This window comes from Alosa pseudoharengus, unplaced genomic scaffold, assembly GCF_046254945.1.
Source record: "Alosa pseudoharengus isolate Yale_2024_CS ecotype anadromous, Long Island Sound unplaced genomic scaffold, YU_APseudo_1.1 YU_APseudo_1.1_scf_22, whole genome shotgun sequence".
Classification (NCBI taxonomy): Eukaryota; Metazoa; Chordata; class Actinopteri; order Clupeiformes; family Clupeidae; genus Alosa; species Alosa pseudoharengus.
This window is the reverse complement of record NW_027468680.1, coordinates 6,074,183-6,100,440: the sequence shown is the minus strand read 5'-3', so window position 1 is coordinate 6,100,440 and position 26,258 is coordinate 6,074,183. Positions and strand designations below refer to the sequence as shown.

The 26,258-nt window shown below is 44.6% G+C and overlaps 2 protein-coding genes across 2 annotated transcripts in view; both read right to left on the bottom strand.

Moving 5' to 3' along the window:
• Nucleotides 1–1,489, bottom strand: part of emilin1b (elastin microfibril interfacer 1b) — a 33,049-nt gene extending 31,560 nt beyond the window's left edge. The window contains exon 1 of the mRNA XM_076300342.1: nt 935–1,489. Within this exon, the coding sequence (XP_076156457.1) occupies nt 935–1,086 (152 nt within the window). The 5' untranslated portion in view covers nt 1,087–1,489. The remainder of the gene's footprint in view (nt 1–934) is intronic.
• A 1,208-nt stretch (nt 1,490–2,697) lies between these two features.
• The window catches only part of LOC143139519 (galactose-specific lectin nattectin-like), a 35,938-nt gene continuing 12,377 nt past the window's right edge, over nt 2,698–26,258 (bottom strand). Inside the window, exons 6-7 of the mRNA XM_076300102.1 lie at nt 19,825–19,913; nt 2,698–2,823 (exon numbers count right to left, since the gene is read on the bottom strand). Of these exons, the coding sequence (XP_076156217.1) occupies nt 2,698–2,823; nt 19,825–19,913 (215 nt within the window). The remainder of the gene's footprint in view (nt 2,824–19,824; nt 19,914–26,258) is intronic.

The following is a 26,258-nucleotide window of genomic DNA, read 5'->3' as shown; positions in this document are numbered from 1 at the left end:
TCCACTCCCGGACCTCGGTTCTGTCTCCCCTGGCCCCCATTTCTGGCCACAGCCCTGGCTCGTCAAACCCAACGGGCCCGAGAATCAACATCCAGGCCCGACACACTGTGGAGTTGCATCAGCTCGGATGACGGGGAAACCCCACACTACTCGTCACAGCTGGGAGTTCCTCCGCCGGCACGCCCCGCTTCCCCTGCCAATGCTACACACACGCCCTTAACACTGTGTGTGTGTGTGTGTGTGTGTGTGTGTGTGTGTGTGTAGGGGGGAGGCTTACATGTCAGCCTGTTTCAGACTGTAGCTGCTTTCAGACCTACGTGTAAGTCTGCATGTTCTGCGGATATCAAGCGGTTGGGCCCTAAATATGTGTGTGAGAGATTGCAAGTGTGTGTGTGTATGTGTCAGAGCATGGGACAGAGGCAGGCAGGTAGATAGATAGACAGATAGATAGATAGATAGATAGATAGATAGATAGATAGATAGATAGATAGATAGATAGATAGAGGGGACAGTACATCTGTCTGACAAACATTTAGTTATCATACAGACCTTATGTATTCAGCTGACAGGTTGCACTGACACTGACTTTGACAGGTCACATCTGCTGTGATCCAATGAAACTTTTCTTATAGATCGTTTGACATGACAAACATACTTCATCAAAGTAAACAAAAATAACTGCCCTTGCGCAAAATGTCATAACTTCGCAGTGGGTCTAAAGCCATAACAAAAGAAGCTTTGAGAAATAGACTTATAAAAAATATAATAACATCATAAGAGAAGCTTTGGGGTATACGCGTTTAACCTGATTCGAACCCTTATTGAGTTTTCATATGAATTAAACGACACATCCATAAAGATGCCTGATACATATCTTAGTGCACATCTGTTGGGGAGCGCGTACTGTACGGAGGAGGGCGTGAGTTCAGCTTACCTGTGTCGGCTGGCTGCTCGAGCCCCGTTCGGGGTCTGCGTCTGTGACTGGGAATTCGCGTAAAGATTGTAGCGTTGAGGATAGGACGCACTCCAAACATCTCCAAACAAAGTCAACACCAAAATCAGAGGAAACGGAGCTGGCCCGGCCATCCCTAGCAGCGGTACAGGGAAACTGATAGAATTATGGTAGTAGGTAAGGTGTAGATTCCTTGGTGTCAGTGTACTTTTATTCCACAGAAAAAGCGCCGAAACGAGGTCGGAGTGATAGACCGCGTCTCTCTTCCTGAGTCGGTTGAGTTCATACTACCGATCCATAGTTTCTCCACGTTTTTGGATCTGACTCTTGAGACGCTGATTTTCGTTGCAGCTGTTTGTTAAACGCAGGGATTTTCTTCATGAACTAAATATCCACTCCCTGTTGCTTGAAAAGGAGCGTTGTGCTCCTCGATACATCCAAAGAAGACTTTTAACCCTTTTGGTAGTTGATATGAAATGAACGGCGATGGTGCAGCCTGTACGTAGTTGAGGAGACGGAGCATAGTACTTCACGAGACCTCAACACTGATTCGGGCGTCCCTCCTTTGCACGACCCCTTCAAACTCTCTCGCTCATCGCCTCCCGCCCCTCTCGGTGCGCCTCTCCCCCTCCCTACGGTACCCGAGCTGCAAAGTCTCAACAAATGACCATACGGTCCTTCCATCCACTGGCTTTCATCGTGCTTATCAGGCCATTTCCAACAAAAAGTGTGAGAACAACGCTAATGATTTTAAAATCTCTTAGTTTGGCATACATCTCGATGTGTTAGATAGGGTGATGGACGCGGGCATGATACATTGACCGCATCTGTTTTGTCTCTTTCTCTCTCTCGGTCCATTAGTGATTTCACAGCACGCTTTATCAGACAGATTTATAAACAACATCACTTTTGTCTACATCAACGACCCATTTCGAACCACTGGTGTGCGCTGGCGAGGTAGTCCTGAAATGCACTTAATGGAGTTTATTACACAGCCGAATTTTAGTCATCTCTTTTTCAGGTTAACAACTACTTCACCTTCACCTGGCTGCAGATTAGATTGGGTTCATACGGTGTATGGCCATTCTGTCTCGCTTAAGGTACTTAATCTCAGGGATTCTTTTTCCGCAAATGAGGTCTGTTGGAATGTGAATCTACCCCAGATTTAGTTGATTTATTGACAAATATGGTCAAAGAACTGTTGTTATACAGTCATGATGTTTCCATTCCGTGTTGTTTAAACTTTTAGATGATTTTAAAACAAACCTTAACCAATAAGCCCTTGTTTTAATTTAAGCAGGAATGCCCTGTGCCTCTAAGAACTCCTATGCCTTTAGGCTAACAGGCCAAAAACTCATAAACAACAGAATGTCAGTCAAATGTTTTTCAACATACACACAACACCCTAAACTTCTCAAAAAGTCCACTATTATACCTAGGGTAGCCATATGTGCACACACACACACATTGTTTCACCCCCACACCGGCCCACTTACACAAACTGAAAAGAAAGTTTGGAAATAGTGGGGTTCAGAAAAAAAAGTCATCAGCAGGGGATGTTAAATGGAACAACTGCTTCAACTGAAAACAGCACCAAGCCAAACGCTGAAAGGATTTCAGAGAGATTTCAGAGAGAAAGATTTCAACATTTAATTGGAATATGTAACACACACACACACACATATAATCAGAGGGCACATGAGCCGGAGTCCAGGGGTATTCCAACAATGTCATGCTAGACTGCTTCAGTCCACCACCTCCCCTGGCTCTGCCCCAGGGTGACCCATGTCACCACCAGGGGGCAGGACCTCTGCCACCCTCCCCGGGCACCTGCCGCTGCTGCCACACAGGGCTGGGTGGGGGTCATGACCCTTGGCACAGGGGCACAGACAGCGGCTGCCTGTGGCGTAATCCGGGCACTGTGGCTGCTAGACCTCACAGTGGGTCTGTTGTTCCACGGTGCAAGCTGGGTCCGTAACATTTGAGGAAATATGCTGGGTTTTGTGTAAACACAGATGGTCTATACACGCGTCAGGCTGACCGTCAGTCAGAGCCTGTCTACGAGCCGGTCACTCACCTGTACTCTTCTGTGTGTGCATATGGAGGCTATGCAGCCTTGCTCCAGAACGGTGATTGTGTGCATTAGGCTTTTATTTCCTGTTAATATTCTTTTGTTTCCGAAAATGTTTTATAAATTGCCTCTGACAAAAATATCTGCCGAATTAAAACATCTGAAAAGGCTTCAGAGGTACCCATCTATGTGTCCATTATGGACATGGGGTATATGACCTCTTCCAGAGTGGCTCTAGGGTTCGGAAGGCTAACAGGAATCTTCAAGCATTTTTAGAACAGAGCTGTAGATAGCTGAACTGATTAGCTTAGCATAAGTGGTAGATTGAAGTGAGGAGTGAGTTGAAATGACTGCTGAAGATAAAATGGCTGTTTTCTGTCTCCCTGTGTGGCAGAGCAGCCTGACAACGGAGGTCTGACTGAGAAGAAAACATGTTTAATGGGAGATGGAAAGCTGGCAGAGATTTCTTTTAATTTACCGTATAAAAAGAGCAGTGTGGATGCTGAATGGGTCCTCAGCTGGGAATAGGCCATTTTATAGGACACACAATGTGTTCTAAATACAGCCTCTGAAGGTTCTTTAAGGTTTGAATTCACTAGTTGTAGTTACAACGGGCTTATACACTCATAATCATACCCACAGTACATAGATATACCTCTTACAACAGAGGGTTAAGCTGACTTCAGGCCCGTTAACGTTTTTTAATGGCACATGTAAATGACTCAGGTTTTTAAAGCAGTAATTTGTGTGTGTGTGTGTGTGTGTGTGTGTGTCTGCCAGCTCATTGGCTTCGCATGTGAGCAGGAGTGAGTTGGAGACTCCACATGGAGTGAAATCATCAGGCTTGTGTTGACATTCAGGTTTTAGAAAATCACTTAAAGGTGTGCACGGCTTCATCAGTGAAATAACCAATCATGTTGAATGTCATGTTTTAGAATACACTAGAATATATCATATGTAGGTGTTTTATATTTTATATGCATTTATTGTATATAAAGATGTGTACAACATTTAACTTTTTCTTTCAGAGCCCTTGGCACATTGCTTACATAGTATGTTATGGATACTTTAACATTGAGCATAATGTATACTTTTACTCATCAATTGAAATACTATCTCAGTTCTACGCTGAGCCATGTTGAAGCACTCGCCCGTAAGCATCATGCCATCACCATCACCCCCAAACAATCCAACATATAACTACACCACCATTATACACAAACACACACACACACACACACACACACCAAACATCCACCAGCTGTTCTGCGCAGCCAGGAACATGTGGATCCAGGACACTGCCTCACTTTCTCCATCCAGAACAACAGCTGTGTTTACAGTACAATTAGGGGTACCCCCCTCCGCCCCCCCCTCCCACCTCAAAAATCCCAAAACCCCCCCACACATACACATCACCACGACCACCAATGCCACCATCGCAATCCCCTCTGCCCCCACCCAGCCCCCACTCCTCGACCTCGAGCGCTTGTTTCTTTTTTTCCCCCCGCGTGCTCTTATGGGTTTCCCTCTCCCCACAGACATCCAGCCCCACAGCCCAGGATGAGGGGCTGCACAGCAGGGGGAAGAGAGCTGGGGCTGGGGTCGGAGAGGGAAGAGGAATGGGAGCCGTGCAGTCACAAGCCAACGACTGTGGAACACATCGGTCAGCCATGTTGGCACGAGTGGGGCCAGCGGTGCAGTCTGCGTAGGAAGTGTTTTTTGGAGCCAGCGCACGTGTTGTGAAAACAAAATGGTCAAGTCTACCCCAGGATTGACCTTATTTGCTCAAACCCCATTTTTTAGTTCCTTCTGATGGTTTCGCTTTTGACTGAGTGTGTGCTGTATATCTGGTTACAGACAGCATCTAGCCTTTTGTGACTGAGATGCCAGAGGAGGGACTGAGTATAAGCAGGTCAGCAGCAAGTCCAAGAGATAGAACTCATGGGCTAGAACACTCAAGCGTTTGAACTCACACTCTAGAACAGCCAAGAGTTAGAACTCACACACTATAGCACTCAAGTGTTAGAACTCATACACTAGAACACTCAACTGTTAGAACTCACACGCTAGAACACTCAAGCGTTACCACTCACATGCTATAGCACTCAAGTGTTAGGACTCGTACATTAGAACACTCAAGCATTAAAACTCACATAATATAGCCTTAGGGGGGGATCACATTAGCCAGCGGCAAGCGGCAGGTTTCCTATTCTCTATGGTTTAGCAGCGGAACGGTGGCAACGCTGGCATAACGCTAGCATTGAACAAGCTGAGCGTTGAACTTGGTTCAACTTTCAAAGCGCAACGCGACCGTATCTGATTGACATTGACCGTGTTGCTACGAGATAAAACTTATTATGGTCTGAGCATTGCTTTACGTTTGCCGATGCCGCTTGCCGCTGGCTGATGTGATCCCCGCCTTACAGATGACTTAACCCTTCAGAGAACGGAAGATTCTGTTCCGGAACAATGTAAGATTCTAAAATTCCATATTCCCAGATGAACCCAGATATTCTTTAAAGCGTTCAATTTCCAACATTCCCGTCACACCGGTGTGATGGTACCAGCTTAAGTGTTAAAGGTGCCATGTGTAAGAATTGAGGTAAAAATATCCAAAAAATGAGCTACACGCATCAAAAGAATGAGAAGAAATAAGGGCGATGATGTCATTAAAAAAATGACAAGGTATAGTGCTGCAGAGATATCAACCTGAATTAGCATGCTAAATTACTAGCCACAGCCCGACAGGTGTCATAATACCAGTTTCGGCCATGGGAGGCGGTATGCGGGCAACATAACCGCTAGCCAAACTGCAAAAATGTCTCGGTTGTTACTCTAGGGTAGACCAACTCACTTTCTGGAGGTATACTGCCCCCATCTTTTATGGAATGTGGAGTATGAATTGATTTTTTGGCGGGCATTACACATGGCACCTTTAAGTGTTATGCCCCGTTTGATTAGTCTTTTAGCGAACTCGGAGCTCATCTGTGATGTCATGTCATACGAGCTGTTTGCGTTCTGTTTGTCAACCAGATCCTACTGTGTGTTAGCATTTGGCTATTGTTAGCAGTTGTTACTAGCCAATTTGTAACAAAGCATTACACAGTGTTTTACCCAAACAAACGTCATAGCATCCTAGCGACAGAGGTTGGACACTGTTGTTTCTACGATTGATTTAATGTGACACAAATCCAACAAAACTGGTAATAAGCAGAGCATATAAGGCTCACATTTACTGTTAATGGGCGCAGCCATCTTGGAAATTCAAACTCGTAGTACTCTGGGTTCGACCAAGTTGACGAGTCGTGTTTGAACTTCAGAGGGCGTTCCCTGGGCGTTTCCTTTGCAAGTTTGAACAGAAAACAGCTCGGAAAACGTCTTGAAAAGACAAATAGAACGGGGCATTAGAACTCATAGAACAAGCAAGCTGAGTCTCTCACACTTCCCAGAGTTCTCCAGTGTGTGGTGGTGGGTCTAAGTGTGGTGGGTCTACCTCTATGTGACTCAGGGTTGGCTGGGCGCAATGTTGTGCTGTCATGTAAACAGGAAAGGAGTTGTGCAAGATGTGGTGGTGAGTTAATGTGTTTTGGGTGTCAAGCCCCTAAGTGTTGATCCTCTACTACAGACTCTGTCCCATCTATCCATTACATGGTCTACATGAGAAGAAGGATGTCAAAGAAGGCAGCTGTTGGTGATGTCTGAGGTCTGTTGATTGGATCCGCGGTATTTTCACAGGCCCGTGTGAGTAAGGATTGCCCTTTCTCCCGTTAGTCATCAGCTGTGTTTCTGGAAGTGGTTCTTTGACGTAATTTGCGCTGTAAACATCAAGAAAGAGTCACATTCATTCCCCCACCCACAAGATTTCATGTTGAGTTAATGCTGTGAGACATTGAGCCCTTGAACTTAAGATGCTCAGGGATGGTGGTAGTGTAGTGGCTAAGGAGCTGGGATAGCATGCAGTAGCCTGAAAAGTTGTGGAAAGAAAGAGAAAAAGAATTGGCAACACATGGGTAGCCGTGGCCTACTGGTTAGCACTTCAGACCTGTAGCCAGAGGGTTGCAGGTTCGAACCCTGACCAGTAGGCACGACTGAAGTGCCCTTGAGCAAGGCACCTAACCCCTCACTGCTCCCCGAGCGCTGCTGTTGATGAAGGCAGCTCACTGCGCCGGGATTAGTGTGTGCTTCACCTCACTGTGTGCTGTGTGTATTTCACTAATTCAAGGATTGGGATAAATGCAGAGACCAAATTTCCCTCACGGGATCAAAAGAGTATATATATACTTATACTTATATACATATACCTGCCTCTTAAAACATTTCTCGCATTGGTTAATGTAGCTGGATACTGTAATGCCGAAACTTCCCTGATGACAGAGTAGCAGGGAAGTACCAGAGATTTTGGTACATCTATTTTTGTGATCGCTGTCAGAATGCCAAGCTAACTAAAATATACCAAACCATATTTCTTGCAGCAGATTTAATGGCTTGTCGGGGTGTGCTAACCTAATGCTTTCACATTGTGTGGAGCACGGAGGTATTGACACAGTGCGAGCGTAGTTTATGTGCGTTGGCTCGCAGAGTCGAGTTCTCACACTCATTAAGAGCCTCAACTCTGTCTCAAATGAAGGGTCCAGTTCCATGGGTTGCTATGGAAATAATCTCCACAGTGATTTGTGTATACAACATACAAAAACAATGAGGTTTAGATGCAGAGTTTATGCTCTTAACCCTTGTAAGTTGTTCAGGTTTGTGGGACCCGTTGTCAATGTTTGCTAAAAGAAAAAATATGCTATAAATTATTTCTTCTAACTCAAACTGATTGGCCTTGGCTCATTTTCTGTGAAGAACATAAAAAATAATTATTTTCAATGTCTGCACACGTAGGCTACATGTGATGTCACAAGGGTAAATGGCAAATATGAACCATCATTGGTAATTGAGCTAAAGTAAACATCTGTTAATTATTTTTACATAAATTGTTATGGCTGTATTGATTTAAAAGCCTAATACTGTGGTGGGTCCACCAGACCTGGGAAAATTGGCCGAGTAACAAAAAATGAACGCCTTACAAGGGTTAAGGCATCTAGCAGAAGTGCCGTTCCTTACTACCTCTCTCCTTTCCTCTTATGAAGCTAAATTAGACAAGATAAACAGCGAACTGTTGAGGCAATGTTTTCTCAGTTGCCAAGCACTAAATGTGCTTACCCTGAGAGTTCCTCAAAATAATTCAACTGTATTGTTCCATCATGATTCAAAGATAGCATTACATTTGCTAAACACAGCACACGTTTGCATCACTCAACCTGAGGGCAATTTACAGCACACATAGGCTACACACACACACACACACAAACACACACACACAAACTGATAAGGTGCATGATTTTATCACTACATGTATGGCCTGGGAAACAACCGTATGACCTTAGAGCAGGTGGTCCACATATTCCCTAGCTGAGTTGCATACGATCTGACTAAGACTAAATATGACTACATGTAAGAGGAGGAAAGGTCTCTGGACACCCATCCCTGACCAGAGACTAAGGCGGGGATCACATTAGCCAGCGGCAGCGGTAAACGTAACCCAACGCTCAGACCATAATACGTTTTATCTCGTTCCTAAGCAACACAAACGGTTTGTCAATTCAATACGCGCTCGTTGCGCTTTGAAAATTGAACCAAGTTGTTCATAGCGTTATGCCAGCGTTGCCACCGTTCCGCTGCCGAACCATAGAGAACAATAGGAAACCTGCCGCTGGCTAATGTGGTCCCCGCCTTAGTCTGTGATCAGGGATGGGTGTCCAGAGACCTTTCTGTTTCTTTTCTCTTACAGTACATGTAGTCATATTTAGTCTTAGTCAGATTATATGCAACTCAACTAGGGAGAAAGGGAGGTGAAAGGGGCGCCGCTAACTGTGGCAGACAATCAATCCAATCAATCAATCACAAGAGAAGCAGAGTCCACCAGTGTTGCGCGGGTTTGGTCACAAGCGGCCCGCGGTCGCCCGATATTTTAATCAACCCGACCGCAACTCGGACCGCGAATATTAATTAGGACAAAATTATACCCGACCCGCGATCCGACCCGCTTATTTACAAAATGTGTGCTTTTGGTTATAGGCTGCATGCAGTGTGACAGTAGGCCATTTCTGTAAAACAAACTAATTTATTTGCGAAACTTTATGCAGTAGAACTACACGCAGTAGGCATGCAGGACATAATGTTTGCGCAGGAGAGAGAATGAGATTAAGAGCGCAAGCACGCACGCAACCATTAGAACACTAGGATAAGATTTGAAGGCCATGGACATACATCTTTCTTTCGAAAACAGAAATGGTGAGGCAAGGTAGGCAAGACAGATACATTGATGGTCAAAACGTTAACGTAAGAACTGGTTTATAATGCTGAATGAAGCACAAAGCTTTACTAAAGCACATCCACTGTTTAAAGTCACAAACACAACGAACTAAGGTAACTTTTATGCTTGCGCGAACCTATACATACCGGTAGATATGGCTGTGTAGTCTGTGCCATAACATTTATTCCTGCAGGCTGCCTGTTTTGGCTGTCATACTTTAAAATGGAAATCGCAAGAAGTAGGCCTACATAGACCATAACTTGTACGGTCTACTGTCATCTTCTTTAAGAACTTTTCCCAATATTTCCCATAGCCTATATCGCTTTTCCTGAAGGGGTGTCTTTATTATTTTAACTCGTCTTCAGCTTCTTTACTGTTGACTTTACTGTATTGATACTAGCCTTCTCGTGATATTTTAAGTAGGCCTATTTGTAGAAAATATATATTTAATTAATTTTAACTGACCCGCCCGCAAATGACCCGAATATCATTAAAATATTTTGTTTATGACTCATAACCGCGGGTAACCGCGGTCATCCGCGGGCGACCGCTTAATTTCGGGCAGACCGCGCAACACTGGAGTCCACTCCGGTTTGATGGCCCAGGGACAGCTCTTGATTAAAGGAGGATATTCACAATGTTTTATATTATTATATTATATGATTTATACAGTATATGATGTGAATGATTACATGAAATTTGAGCATTTGCTATTTTTGGCTGAAGAATGTACATGACAAAAAATGCACGAAAAATGAATGTTATCATTCTCATACAAATGCCAAGGTATTTCACTGGTTATGGATGTGACAAAAAGTCAATTTTCTGTGGAATTGCCCATATATAGGCCTATATTCCCAATTTAGGGCTTTAGCGGACAACATGGCCTTTTCTTTTGGGTTCAGCAAAAGTGAAGTTGATACGTTGCATTTCCAGTAGTCCTCTTAGTCACGTCACAGTCTTGAATTTCCCCTGGGGATCAAAAAAGTATCTATCTATCTATCTATCTATCTATCTATCTATCTATCTATCTATCTATCAGTCCCAGGCCTAGGGACCATAAAAAAGTCGAGTCGTCCTCTTAGTCTTGATGACATGCATCACATTCCCAGGCCTAGGGACAACACTGACCTTTCCAAAGCAGCTGCAACATTATGACAGTCCCATCGCTTCTGAAACCTCGGGATCCGCCACATTCTCCGGAAATATGAGCGCGATCTACAACCACCCCAGTTCACCCACAAACATAGACACAGACTCAAACACAACCACACACCTTATCATGACCTCATCACAGCCCCCACCACACAAACACACACACAAACACACACACACACACAAACTGACATCCCCTCACATGCTGTAGGAGGCAGATGAGGGTGTGTTGACCTCTCCACAGCTGCAGGGAAGCCTGTACTTGCACTTCCTAATCCCCACACTCTCACACACACACACACACACACACCAAACATACACAAACACACACACACATACAGAGACACAAAATCACTGCCTCACCACCCATCCAACCACACACACTCATGCACTTATCATGACTGCATCACACACAAACAAACACATACACACACACATACACACACACACACACACACCTTATAACGGCCGCATCACAAATCACCACACACACACACACAAACACAAACAAACATACACACACACCTTATCACCACCTCACCCCACCCCACACACACATACTACCCCCCCCCCCAACACACATTCTCATCCTCACACTCCACTTAGAGTGTCAGACTGTGTGGCAGCTGAGAGAGAGAGAGAGAGAGAGAGAGAGAGAGATGGAGAGAGAGAGAGATGGAGAGTGAGAGAGAGGGAGAGAGAGAGAGAGGGAGACCACCCACGAGCGGCCATTAACAGTAACCATTGTTTTACAGGACTCTACATAACAGCAGAACAGTGGCCACACCTTGCTCAGTGTGCTGTCATCTCCGTCCATAGCTATCTCCCCACACCCCAGCAATTAGATAGCATCATAAATTCCCTAGTCATAAAGGCAAAGAAAGGCAGGGAGACAGAGATTTGGAGATTTATGTGTGGCAATTCTAGCAAATCCCAAACACTGCATCCTACTGTAGACGCTCCAAACCAAGGAATGTTGGCCTGCTTTTGCTTTTGCACATATTTTATAAAAATCTTGCATGTGGATTTCCCCCTTCTCTTCCTTCTTGAAACCACTACAGTGGAATTCATACTGTATGTATGTATGTATGTATGTATGTATGTATGTATGTATGTATGTATGTATGTGCGGTATGTATGTGTATGAATGTATGTATGTACACTCTTAAAACAAATGTGTTGGAAACAACACAAACTGTGTTGTCCCTACATCTGGACACAGAGATGTGTTAAAAACAACACAAATTCATTTTAAGAGTGTATGTATGAATATATGTGAATATGAAGTATAAGAGTCGTTGCACTAATAGCCCTTGCCCCAGCACTGTAGCTGAAGTGTTGCCAGTTTACCTGTCACCTGTGAGGTCTGTGCTGCACCCTTTATCTGAGGCAGTTTGTTTTTTAACACTGTAATATGATACACCGAAAAGGAGTCTAAATGTGACAGCTCCTTGCCTCATTAAAGGAAGGCATCTTGCTTAGGGGGTGAGGTGATAATTTCCCAGGGTGCACTTCACCTTCTGACCCCGCCTCGGGTCATGGGTCACCAATCTCTGTGCCCGATCATGCAGAGCCGTTAAACTTTTATGTGGGTCTTTAAAACAAGTTATGCAGTTTACCACAGCATCAATTTGTCAAAATGGCTTTCAGTGCCTTTGAGGTTATTTCAAATTTTTTGTCCTTCAGCGGTACGTCTTTCCAGGCCAAAAGCACCGTCTCCATGCCAAGTTACACATAGGTATGCAGGCCAGTTACAGTTATATATGAACCGTGCCCTAGCCTACAGTGTCATCAGCGTTGAGCGATTATCTCATTTTATTTGAATAATAGCTGAGCACAACCACTCCTGTGTAATTGTAACTTCTTATTGTTGCAAATCCTTGACAAATTGCATTTCGCTCAAAGTGATTGGGAGGCGTGAAAGGAATGTGGAGGTTTCTTTGGTGGAGGTAACTGGAGAGCGCTTGATTGTCGGAAGATATGCGCAAGGTTTCCGTGGCTACGGGCCTACGTGGCCCTCAGGGCTTTTTCCCCGCACTGTTATGACTATTTCTCTAATTATCATGTAGGTGTAAATATCAGACCTCTAAAAGAAGACTTTTTTTTTTAAAAAAGGGAAGGAAAGAAATAAAAAAACAGTAAAAACACGGCTTTCCCCTTGATGACCCACAGATGTGCTAAATTATGGAGGAATCTTTTGCAATACAGCATGGAAAAATGGAAGCACTTGTTTAAGTGTCTCTGGTTTCCAAAGGCCCTGTTTTTCTCCTCTGAGAAGCCCGCTCTTCAGCTGAACTGCTCTTGAGGAGTGGCACGGCGTGGTATGGTGTTGCATGGCTTGTTGTCGTGTAGTGGCGTGTAGCATGGTGTGGTGTGATTACACAGATGTCTATGGTAGGAGCCGTATTAAAAACACCGCTGTGCCCATTTGCAGAGGTAAACGGTGTGATGTGGTTTTAGGGAGGGTTCTGTACCCTTTGGTTAATATCGGGCTGCTGGTAGACAGCTAATAGCCCTGATTATGGCCCGTAATTACCAAGCTCACAGCTCCGGGTAGAGCTTTAATTTTTTCATGCGGTTGCATTTGTAGGTATTTTTCATTTCTTTTCTTCCAGAAAATCTAAAATTAACTCAAGACAAATGTGGTTTCTCTTTCAAAGCAAACACACTTAATCAAGACAAAGTGACAAGTCCACCTCTACGCAAAACATAACTGTCCAATAAATCATGGCTTTATGGAACATTTCAGTAATGCCTTCCGAGGCCTCCCTTGGTGTTTGTCTAAGATTATACGGGACAGGTCCTCGGCTTTGTCTACAGTAACGCGCTGACCAACTAACAGACCACGCTCTCCATGGATAGTCCCCTTTCGCTCGCACAGTTGTTTCTGAGAACTTCAAGACCGATTAGTGTGAGGTTGTCGGACTGACCAGATGAGATGGTGATTTAAGATGACGTAATTCATTCCAGTTGTTTTATTCCTGTTTTCGTTCCCTGGAGATGTGCGGACCTGTGAGCTCGAGGAACACTCCCACACACTCCATACCCAGCGAAGCGAAGAGTGCAGGCGAATTGTCGGGAAATAGAACCTGAAGCCCTTTTTCTTGGTCTTTTAAGGCCCATGTGTTTAGTTTGCGAGCTAAATGCTACCAGATTCATTGTTATTTCTCAGTCGACATTTGAGTTTTTCATTTTCACAGAGTGCAAACTTGTGCTGCATCGCAATCACTAAGGATAGCCATGTAGTCACAGGTCTGCTTCCACTTCCTACAGTTCTTCTGTTCCTCAGCTGAGTTTATTTTCTTGTCTCCAGGCACACACACACACACACACACACACACGGCCGGGGCGGCACACTCGGGACGAGATGGAAAGCAGGTCCCTCACAGTGCTGCTTACACAGGCAGTGTGAAGGTAAAGCTCTCTCTCTTCTCTGGCTGACCCCTCAGTGGTCTCAGCCACGATGGCATGGACGATGGTGGCTATGACAGAAACCAACTCTGAAAGCGCAGAAGTCCCATTGGCACCAGGGCTCACCCTTCCCTGTGAGCATAGAGGTGGTGATGTGATTTTCTCTGTGTGCAGAAAAACAGCAGCCCAGTCCGACCCAGAGTTTTATTCTCCTCTAAATATAGATTTGGCTAGATCTGCGTGTTTGCATGGGCGAAGAAGAACACCGTGAGGATACGCTGCGCTGTTGGGTAACTCAGGGTGAAGAGAGGCAAGGAGACAAGAAGAGATGAGAAGAGAAGAGATGAGATGGGAAGAAAGGATAAGAGAAGAGAAGAGTTTGGATGAAAGTACAAGAGAAGCAAAGAAAAGAGAATAGAAGTGAAGAAAAGAGAAGAGAGGAGAATGAAGAGAGGAGAAGAGAAGGGAGGAGGAGGGATTGCAAAAGTGCTCTTTGGTTTTCCCCACTGCTGGGACAGAGGCCAAAGACAGTAGCTCAGTCTCTGTCAAGTGTAATGTATTCAGATACTGTACAACACTGTTTACTTATAATATACAATATATACCGTACGTCCAGAGCCGGACAGTAACGGAGTACATTTACTTGAGTACAGTACTTGAGTATAATTTTGAGGGATCTGTACTTTACTCGAGTATCATTTTTGGGGAGTACTCATGACTTTACCAGGGTTGCCAACTTTGGGTGTTTGGCTGGAGTGAGATTTTGTGAAGTCATAGTGCGTGTGCGTTAATTTTTTCCCTAAACCTAATTTTAAAAATGTCTGTCCCCTGACTTTTTTGCTATGTACAGTATAATCCCTGATTTAAGTTTCTTCAAAATGTACAATTAAATTATTGATTGCACTTGAAAACAAGACCAGTGTTTTAACCCTGTGGCATGGAAGGATTATGAGCCACTGGGCCCCTGGGCACAGACATGAAAAGGGCCCCTCTGCCCACCTGAAAAAGGTAGTAGCTCAGTAGAAAAAAATGAAAAATAACCCCTTAAATGATGACTTCTGGCGTTTTTTGTGGAAAGAAATGGACAGATTGAGACTTATGAATGTGTGTATGAGTGTACGTATGTATCAGGGATGGAAATAGCCTAAAATATTTTTTTCCACCTACCATTGTGGCTGGTGGATTCCAAAGTCTACCAGCCACTAGAGATACAGTATGAACATTTGATGAAAAATCATGACCAAAATGATCACGGTTATTGGTATTGCAATATGATTAAAATGTGCTGACTTTTCTTCTAAACCTACCATCAATGTTGGACAGAACTCATAATTGGCCTGCCCTTCATGCCCAGTAGCAACAAATCTAAAGGTCAACAGAACAGCTATAGTGTCATAAAAGTGGTGTGGCTCCTTTAAGACCCAATCCACTGGTGTGAGTTCTGGAGCCATCCAACTTTATCTAACTCTATACTATCCTACATCATCTGATTTTAATATTATGTCTAGGCTACAGTATATTTAACATTTAACATTTATTTTCTATTTGGCCTGTTATGAAATTATGCATTGACCAATATAAGCACACTTTTTTTAAGACACTTAAATACATGCATGCATTTTGTGAAAACAAATCATTATGGCTACATCGACATACTCTTAGCCATGAGCTATATATCCTCTGATTTTAATATTTACACATATGTAGGTATTTAAGCACAGCTCAGTTTTAAGACACTTAAAGCCCAAAATTGGAGACCATTTAGAATTTTGCTACCATTTCAAAACCGGATTACTCTGGAACGGCTTATTGTACAGGGGATTGCATTACACCTTTGTGTTCGGTAAGGTCTGCTGTTTATTCTGGTTTACGGTTTGTCATGTGTGGAACGAAAAGTTTGTGAGATATTCCTCCTATAGGAATTGAAATGAGCGCAGAGCTATAGTAGCCTAATATGATTATTTCTTAAAAGTTAATTTATTTTTCTCGCGAACCGTTTATCGCAGCAAATAGCGGCTATAGCACCTTATAAATGAGAAAAAGTTATTTCATGTGATGTCTGTGAGGCTACTTCGCGAGTAGTTCCTAGAGAAGAATGGGCGGCCACACTTTATGTCGGTCTGCCTCATGTCTAAATAGCAGCGTGTTCCGTGAAGGTGTCGGACCGGATTAAAATAGCCTAGTAAGAGAATCAACAATCAGAGAAAACTGCGCTGAGAACGTTGTAGGCGGATATTAAACCTACCTGCTGTTGGTTTAGACATATGTATGCCTTAAACTCGTATCCTGTCATTTAGAAACAATGCTGTGGTCTAGTCTAGTCATCAACAAAAAATGTACGGATTGCAAAAAAAAAAAGAATGGATTTGGCGTGACATTTCTTGAGTGTGCGTGAGAGCGTGAGATTGGTGCTGAAAGCGTGAGTGTCACGCCAGATGCGTGAGAGTTGGCAACCCTGACTTTACTCAAGTACATTTGACAGGCAAATATTGTACTCTTTACTCCAATACATTTCTATCCATAACTGTGAGTACCAGTTACTTCTAAAAAAAAAAAAAAAAAATCTCAGAAACCCTCAATTTGTTGTTTCCCTCTCAAACGTGATTGGATTGTGCAGGCGCCACTGATTGTGACAGCCTATCAGCAATCACCTTCAGCTTTCCGCCAAAGTCAACTCCATGGTCAGATTTAGATAAGAGACGAAACCATGGACGAAACAATGGATGAAGACGCAGCAGGTCCATCCCAGGAATGTGCCAACCTGTGGCCCCACCTCGCCAGACTATTTCAATTTTATGAACAAGTTAATGATAGTTTTCGCTTCAAGTGTTTCAATTACAAAATAGTATTTTGTATTTAAAAATACGTATTTTAAATACATGTATTAGAAATACTGCCCATCCCTGGTAACATGGTAAAATGATGAAAATGACTTGATTTTACTTTCAATTCCTTTTACATTCTCCAAGGTATTAACATTAACATTTTTCATAACTCCATGTAGGACGTTTCTGTACATAAATGTAAGCACTGTGGCAGTAGTAATGCAATATTTCGAAAATGTAGGCTACTCTTGTACTCTTGATACTCAAGTACTTTTAAAAACAAGTACTTCAGTACTTTTACTTAAATAGGCATCTGACTGTTGTACTTTTACTTGGACTTGAGTAAAATTGAGCAAAGGGTATCTGTAGCCTACTTTTACTCAAGTAATAAAGCTGTGTACTCTGTCCGCCTCTGCGTACGTCGCTTTGGACAAAAGCATCTGCCGTATACAGTGCAACCAGAAGATCAATCTACACACAATGCTCCAATCTACACACAATGCTCTAATATACACACAATGATCCAATCTACACACAATGTAACAATTCATGGCTCCAACAATCCGGGTACTTTCGGTTTTTTTGATACATCCGGGCATTTTTAGGTGAAACTACCCGGAAATATATTTGAATGGGGGTCTATGAGAATTTCAGTGCATTACATTTTTGAACTTTACCCAAGTGTTATATACAGCTATTTATACCGATCTAATGCTATGGCCAGCCAGCAGACGAGTTATACAAACTCTCTTTCAAGTCCTGACCGGTGTCGCTATTTTATAGCGCATTTAACATGCAGAGTGCAACCACGATAGTGTAGCATTTAATATGAGAACGGCTTTGTTTATCATTACCATGGTAACTACAATAGCACTAGTGCTAGGTGTTGCAGGCTAACTCGGAGCTGAACTATGACATATGTCATCACAGCTCCTAGTTCGCAGTTTCATTCATTCCTTCATTATTAGATTAGACATATTTAACATTGGACATCAACTGACTTTATGACTGACTGACTTTAGCTAACGAAGTGTTTGCCGCAGACTAACAAATTTAGACGTCGGGTGCCACATTATTATATACTTTAATTACTTTAATTATATACTTTAATTACTTTTTCTGCTGTTAAAGAATGTGTATGTGTTGTCTGTATGCTGCTGAGACCTTGAATTTCCCCTGGGGATCAATAAAGTATCTATCTATCTATCTATCTATCTATCTATCTAGCCTCCCATCGGGATTCTCTCTTCTGATTGCCTGGAGCCACAAACCCCTTCTTTTCCCTTCCCTTTCTTTTTGTGGCAACATACTAAACTGCAAATCCTTATTTTTTTTGTTGTTGTTGCAAAATACAACATAGCAGCGTTTAGGCATGGTGCCTGCTCATTGAAGTAGCCTACTGTTCTGTCAACAGTAATAGCAAAGTGCCTACTTCCTTCACCTAAAAAAGGGCGTGGACGTTCTGGGACTCATTAGCATATCGCTGGTGACGAGATGTTGGAGCCATGAATGCTCCAATACTCCACAAAACAACAAGGTGTTAAAAATATTAAAAATAAAAGACTGAAATATCCCATTTACAAAAGTATTCAGACCCCTTGTTATGACACTTGCAATTGAACTCTGGTACATTCCACTTCTATCAACCATGAACCATGCCGTATGAGGCATAAACAAACTTGACTGAGGCCTGGTGAAGATCCTGTGAGATCGAAACGTTGCCTTTTTAGACTAAAATAAAGTATATTTGTGGAGCTCACGTACAGTGTGCAGACCTTCTCCCTCTATATCAAGTACACGAGAAACTGGTCCAATTCGATACTCCCTGTTACTCCTGCCAAACTTCCCCAGTCTATCAAACTCCTTCTTTCTCTCTCTCACTGTGGAAAAACAAAGACTTTCCACCCCCCTTGAGTCCCCCACCCACACACCTACACACACACACACACTCCCTCCTCTCTTTCAATATAAACAATCACTGTCAAACTCTCTCCCTCTCTATCTCTGTCTTTGTCTCTCTCCATAAGTTCAGGCCCAGATGCGCCATGACGACGGGTGAAAGTCATAAACTGAAAGTGCTGGCTGTCTGTGTTTGTTTTAGTGCTGTCAGGCAGAGAGTCATCGTGACGCGCCGCGACCCTCTCCATCGCTCTGACACACAGGGGTCAGCGTGTCTCTGTCTCGGCCTGAGACACACTCACAGCACAAAGAAGGAGGAAGGGAGAGAGAATGTGAGAGAGAGAGAGAGAGAGGGGGGCTTTGTAATAAACAGTTGCTTTATGTGATCTGTATAGAGGAGGTGCACAGCTGGAAGTCTGGAGGTGGTGGGTTTTTACCATAGACTGTATGAAATAGGTTTTTACGCCATTTCTCACATGCACTAAAGCCTGGTGGATGGGCCTCCTCTGCTTTTAAAGGAGAAATCCGGCGAGTTTAAAGGAGGAATCCGGCGAAAACAATCGTTTTACCTAGCTCGAGTTGCTAGTTCCAACAGCTAACGCAGCCAGGCAGCTACAGCGCTACACTCTGGGAGCATGGACATGGGACCTCACGGACATGCCCCCAGAGTATAGTGCTGTAGCTGCCTGACTGTGTTAGCTGCTGACTGTAGCAACTCGAGCTAGGTAAAACCGATTTATTTATTTTTTTTTCGTACCGACAGTACTCGGTGACCTCGAGAAACGGAGATCTATGTGAAAACTGTATTGCCGTATTTCTCTTTTAACAGAATCACCCATAGAGCAGAGCAGAGTACCAGTACTACAGTAGTGTAGTCTCAAACACATCCATGCCAGATGAGCTCTTGAAATTGGCTCTCCATACAGTAGTGTAGTCTCAAACACATCCATGCCAGATGAGCTCTTGAAATTGACTCTCCATACAGTAGTGTAGGCCTACTCTCAAACACATCCATGCCAGATGAGCTCTAGATGAGCCAGATAAATGGCTGTCCTTATGGCAATGCAAGGTCAAAAAACAGACTTGCGCCAGATCTGGCCTCCCCCCATGCCGTCTGTGCAGCGTGTTTCATGTCCTCTTTGAGCTGCCGTACCTGCAGGTCTCCTGGTTTTACTGCATTCCTGTCCTCCCTGGGCCTGGCAGGAGGGCCCCTCTGCAGGTCTCCAAAGGCACGCTCAGATGCTGAGACAGAGAGACACCACCACACTGAGACACACAGTGGACTGCACACTACACACAGCTACTGCGCACCATATGGGTTAGTGGTAGCATAGTGGCTAATGAACTGGGCTAGCATGCAGTAACCTGTGGTAGCATAGTGGCTAATGAACTGGGCTAGCATGCAGTAACCTGTGGTAGCATAGTGGCTAATGAACTGGGCTAGCATGCAGTAACCTGTGGTAGCATAGTGGCTAAGGAACTGGGCTAGCATGCAGTAACCTGTGGTAGCATAGTGGCTAATGAGCTGGGCTAGCATGCAGTAACCTGTGTTAGCATAGTGGCTAAGGAGCTGGGCTAGCATGCAGTAACCTGTGGTAGCATAGTGGCTAAGGAGCTGGGCTAGCATGCAGTAACCTGAAAGGCTGTGGGTTCAATTCACATCTTCCACCACTGTGCCCTTGAGCAAGGCACTTAACCCTGAGTTGCTCTGTGGATAATGGCCTAAGTCTGCTAAATGATAAAAGTATCTGCTAAATTAATAAATGTAACGTCAATGTAATCATCACAATGATAAGAAATACTGGACAACCACTGCATGTCCAGATAGATAGATAGATAGATAGATAGATACTTTATTGATCCCCAACATGTCTATCTCAATGAAAACCCATTGTTGGACATGCACTCTGCACACTATACTTAATGTATGTGTGGTATATTCTATCTATAGTTCATATATATCAATATTTATAGATAGGTGTGTGTGAATGCCGATGTGTATGTTCACACATACCTGTGGATGTGGTTTCATGTGCTTTTGTTTCCACTGTGCCTGTGTGAGTATGTGTGTATGAGTGTGTGGGTGTGTGTGTGTGTGTAGGTGAGTGTGTGTGAGTGACTGCCAGCGTGTGCGTGCATGTGTGTGGCATATGCATGTGTGTTTGTGTGTTGCCATGGATGCCTGACAGACTGTGTGGTGTGTGTGAGTTCGTTCACGTGTGCTACATCCGTATATCAGCAGCTCGGTCCCCCGTGGAGGATCCTGTTGCTGAGTGGCTCTGTGATTAATTACAGGACGTATTTCCACGGTAATACAGCTCCAGAACAAACAAGCAAGGGTGTGTGTGTGTGTTTGTGTGTGTGTGTGTGTGTGTGTGTGTATGCCTGCTTGTGTGTGTGTGTGCGTGTGTGTGTGTGCGTGCGTGTGTGTATGTGTGCTTGTGTGTCTGTGTGTGTGTTTGTGTGTGTGTGTGTGTGTGTATGTGTCTGTCTTTGTGTGTGTGTGTTCCAGAACAAGCAAGCAAACATGGCCATGCCGGCCACCTAGCAGCCCAACACACGTTTCCAGACCCACAATGGGGTAGTGTGTGTGTGTGTGTGTGTGTGTGTGTGTGTGTGTGTGTGTGTGTGTGTGTGTGTGTGTGTGTGTGTGTGTGTGTGCTTGTCTGTGTGTGGTGATAGTGGTGCAATGCTCAATGCTGCGTAACTTTTGCATGGACTCAGTACAAGCACAACATTATGACTTTTTGGTGGAAGCCATGGGGCACCCTCATGCACACATAACCACACACACACATGCACACACACATACACACAGCTGAACCCAGTTACCGTAGGCAGCACCCCCTCTAGGCCCCCTCCACCTTACCGAAAAACAGCCGTGCTTGCTGGCACTGGGGTTCTCTCTCTGTGTGTGTGTGTGTGTGTGTGTGTGTGTCTGTGTGTGTGTGTGTCTGTGTGTGTGTGTCTGTGTGTGTGTGTGTGTGTGTGTGTGTGAGTGTGTGTCTGGGCGTCTTTGAGCACCAGTAGACATGCTGTTCTCATTGGCCTCCATCTTCCTGTCCCTTTGGAAAGGGGGGCAGAGCCCAGACCAACGTGTTAACACGGACGAGGAGAAAATGCAAGCAACAGATCCCGGTCTCCACCCTGGAGTGTGTGTGTGTGTGCGCGTGTGCGTGTGTGTGTGGTTATGTGTGTGTGTGTGTGTGTGTGTGTGTGTGTGGTTATGTGTGTGTGTGGTTATGTGTGTGTGTGTGTGTGTGGGCATGTGTGTGTGTGTGTGTGTGTGTGTGTGTGCGTACTGCTCTGCCTGTTTACCTGCCCACCACACTTTGTCTGAGCTCAATCACCATTTGTTAATATGCTTGAAGCAAACTGAGGCATAAAGCTAAGAGTTAGACTATGGTGACAGTGCTGTGTTGAATTGTCCTTTTACTGTAATGACACTGAAAAATCATAGAGCGCTACCTGGCTGAAAAAAAAACCATATCTGGCAGAGATTGCCTATCTGATGACTATCATAGTAGACGTTAGGCTGAATCTGGGATGATTGATGTCAGATCATATTCATTTTGTCGGCTCTTTAGCATAGCCACAACTTGCACCGCATCATTGTGACACAGTTTGACACATCCAGTTTCATTTCGATCCTATGTGTTTATGTGTTCATTTTGTGTGTGTGTGTGTGTGTTATGGGTATAAATATGTGTTTATTTGAGTGTATGTGTTTGTGTGTTTGTGTGTGTGTTGCTCTGATTTTGAATGATTTACGAGTCCCACAGGGGTCATAAAGTCTCTACTGGTATTCCAGAGCAAAAGGCAAGCATGCAGTCAGAGTGGCTGTCCCTCCCTTTAACAAAACACATCACCAGGAGGCTCCTCTTTATGACTGTTGCAACCGCAGCTGGGTTATTGATGCCATTCACTTTGGGGGTCATTTTGATACTTACTAGAGACTGAAATAAATAACTCCACCTCATGCCAGCCTTCTCATGTTCACGTCGGAGTCTCGTGCCTGATGTGTTTATGTTGACTAGTGTGTATGTATGGAACAAGCCGGCATGTGTAGGCCTATATGTGAGTGTTTGTGAGGGTGTGCGTGTGTTTGTATGTGTTTGTGTGTATCAGCGCATGTGTGTGTGTGTGTGTATCTTTTATATTCAGTGCCTATGGGTGTGTGTTTGTTTGTGTGTATGTCAGTGTGTAAAAGGGATTTGGTGCCTGTGAGTGTGTGTTTGTATCTTTATACTGTATTTGTCTGTGTGTGTGTGTGTGGTATTCGGTGCCTGTTGGTATGTGTTTGTATGTTTGTGTGTATGTGTCAGTGTGTGTGTGTGTGTGTGTGTGTACGGCATACGGTGCCTGTTGGTGTGTGTTTGTATGTTTATGTGTACTGTATGTGTCAGTGTGTGTGTGTGTGTGTGTGCGTGTGTGTGTACAGCATACGGTGCCTGTGGGTATGTGTTTGTATGTTTGTGTGTACGTGTCAGTGTGTGTGTGTGTATGCCATTCGGTGCCTGTGAGTGTGTGTTTGCCTAATGTCTCCCAGCTGTGTTGTGGTCAGCGTGCACAGGACGAGTTGGGGGGGGGGGGGCGGTGGCTGGAGTCGGGTGAATACTGCGGTCACAAGGGAAATGCTACGAGGCCATCAAGCAAAACGTTTCCTGCTCTGAAACATGGACATGGAGAGAGCTGAGGTTTTTCATTGTTTTTAGCGCTTCGTTTTTTATTTGCTCCCTTTTGGTCTAGCATGGCATGACATGGCGTGGCAAACGACGCATTTCACTGCCCTCATAAACGAAAACAGCCTTCTAGGGCTTCGGACATCATGAGTGCGCGGTGCTAACGTCACGTCAGAGATTTATTCATCGGCTCGCTCTCTGAGGTTGTCACAGGAGACCACATACACGCCATGCTCTCTAATACCGTAACTCAAAATCCTCCCCGCTTTCACCCAGGGCTGCGGACTGCGTAAGCAGCTGTTTGGCCTCACAAATGAAGTGCATAAACAGTGGAAAACAACATAAATCCGCCTATGTGGAAGCTAATGTATCCATACTAAAACAATCTAATTCAAAGTTTACACACACACACACACACACACACACACACACACACACAAACTGCAGTGTTCACACCAGGAACTAGGCCTTTAAGAGGTGCTTTAACAACAGAAATGACCCGTGACTAAAGCGCCGACAGGCTTGACAGCAGGGCCAGGCGGTAGCGGGGTGGACGCAAGGTGTCCTTCAGAGGGCAGAAGTTAACAGGCTGCCTAGCGACACAAGAATGTGACCTCACAAAGCTTGTCACTTCCACAATGACATCAACTTCCTTCTTCCCCCATTGGCCATTGTCCTTTAAGTCTATTACTGCAGAGGCGTGACAGTGTCCTTTTTTTGGTACCCCCTGAAATAACTCTAAATCAGAGCACATTTTTGTTCCAAAGTGGAAGTGAGTGAGTTAATGTGGCTTTCGTTGGTGGGTTGAGGTTAACATGCGTTTTGCGAGATTGACCTCATTGGTTTGTGGATGTGACTCCCTCTGTTATTTGCAATGGCTCCTGACTGTCCTTCCGAGCCCCCACTGGGTGCATGAGGAGGGGGACGAGTCCGAGGAGGGCGAGAGTTTAATGGGTAAAGGAGTTAAGAAAGCACAGAGCCGGGAAGAAAGCTCTCCTTTGTGAAGGAGAAAATGCTTTGGCGTCCGCAATTCCCTGGCTGCCCCCTCTCGGCCTCTCGACATCCCAGCTCCCTACCACACGGGCCCGCCGGGACACTAGCACTGTAATTCCATACAAGCCAAACATGCTCCACTTCTGTTTCCATTTTGGGTTTAAGGTAGAGGTAGAGAACACTACCCCATCAACCCCCCCCACACACACACATCCCACACTATGAAAAAACCTCTTTGTTTGACAGACCCCCCACCCCCACCCCCGCACACACACACACACACACAAATTATATAAACTCAGAAATGTTGGGAGGAGAGGTTCATACCTGCTTAAACACACTCATATCTCCACAGCAGCCCTCCCTTTAGTAATCACTGTCTCTGGGCTGCCTTGCAAATCTACTGGCTTCCACCAGAGCTCCTCAGACACGTCTGGGGCGATATAATTTATCTCGGAGCTGCCATGCTCCATCGTGGCTGGGCAGCAGAGCCAGAGAGAGGCTCCAAGCCCTGAAAAAAAAAATCACAGAATGTTTTCATTGGTCTCTGTAGCGCCGGGGGGGGGGGGGGGAGGGTAGGGTAGGCTAAGGGTGAGAAGAAGGGGGGTCTGTGTCAATCAAGGGGGAATGCTGTTGAGAGTCCGCAGGAAATCAATCATCCGTGGCCACAACTGGCCTGATCGGTGAGCCACATACCTGTGGGAGGGGTTCTGTGTGTGTGTGTGTGTGTGTAATCTGAAACTGAACACCACCCTCCACCACACATACAGTTCCTCTGTTTTATCTACCTACCTCCACTCATTGTAGTTTATAAATACTGGGATGCGATTGTAGGGGGCGCTAATTAGTGATAGGTTGCTATTGCTAGCATAGCTGAGTATGTGAGTGAACTGCCGTCGGAACGCTGGGTTGTGACTATGGGCTCTGTGCACTAGCTTACTTGAAGTCGGCAAACCAGTTTCCTGTTTCTTGACATGGCTGTCGTGGCCTACTGGTTAGGGATTGTAACCAAAGGGTTGCCGGTTCAACCATCCGCAAGCTGAAGTGCCCTTGAGCAAGGCACCTTACTCCTCACTGCTCCCCGAGCGCCGCTGCAGCAAGGCAGCTCACTGCTCCGGGTTAGTGTGCTTCACCTCACTGTGTTTCATTGTGTGCTCTGTGTGTTCACTAATTCACAGATGGGGTAAATGCAGAGACAAAATTCCTTGTATACGCCAGTATACTTGGCCTAGAAACCTGATTTACATTTACATTTACAAGCACCTGAAGATGAGCGCTTTAGTTGTACCAATACGTAAGAAATACAAATACAATGTCTTAATGTCCGTGGGCGGCTCTATGAAGCACTGCTGTGTGCCACTGTGCTCAGCTTCAAGTCATTAAAGTGATTTTAGCTTCTACCTTTTTCCTAAAAAGGCCAGCCTACGTTCACTGGCTGCACAAAATAAGGAGGGAAGGATTTTTCGGTGAGCACACATTTTGGTTCAACTCAAGCCTCTTCAGGTGCTTGTTGACAGCGATGTCAACAAACAGGAAACTTGTTTGCCAACTTCAAGTAATCTAGTGCACAGAGCCCATAGGGTGTGCGAGAAGCTACTATTCTAGAGAGGCTAAAGCATCGCTAGGTTGTGATTACTATTGTCAGTACTATTGTAAAATGTTGCTGGGTTGTGGCTGCAGGAGCATTACTGATGTTTATCATTATTATTATTATTATTATTTATGTATTTAGCCAACACTTTTATCCAAAGCGACTTACAGATACCAATTGCAGGGGCCAGTCTCCCTGGAACAACTCTGAGTCAAGTGCCTTGCTTAAGGGCACAACAGTGGCAGCCAGGGATCAAATCGACAACTTTTTGTGGCTAATGCTAGGCTAATGCTAGCCAAGTTCCTTACTAGTAATAGTTAT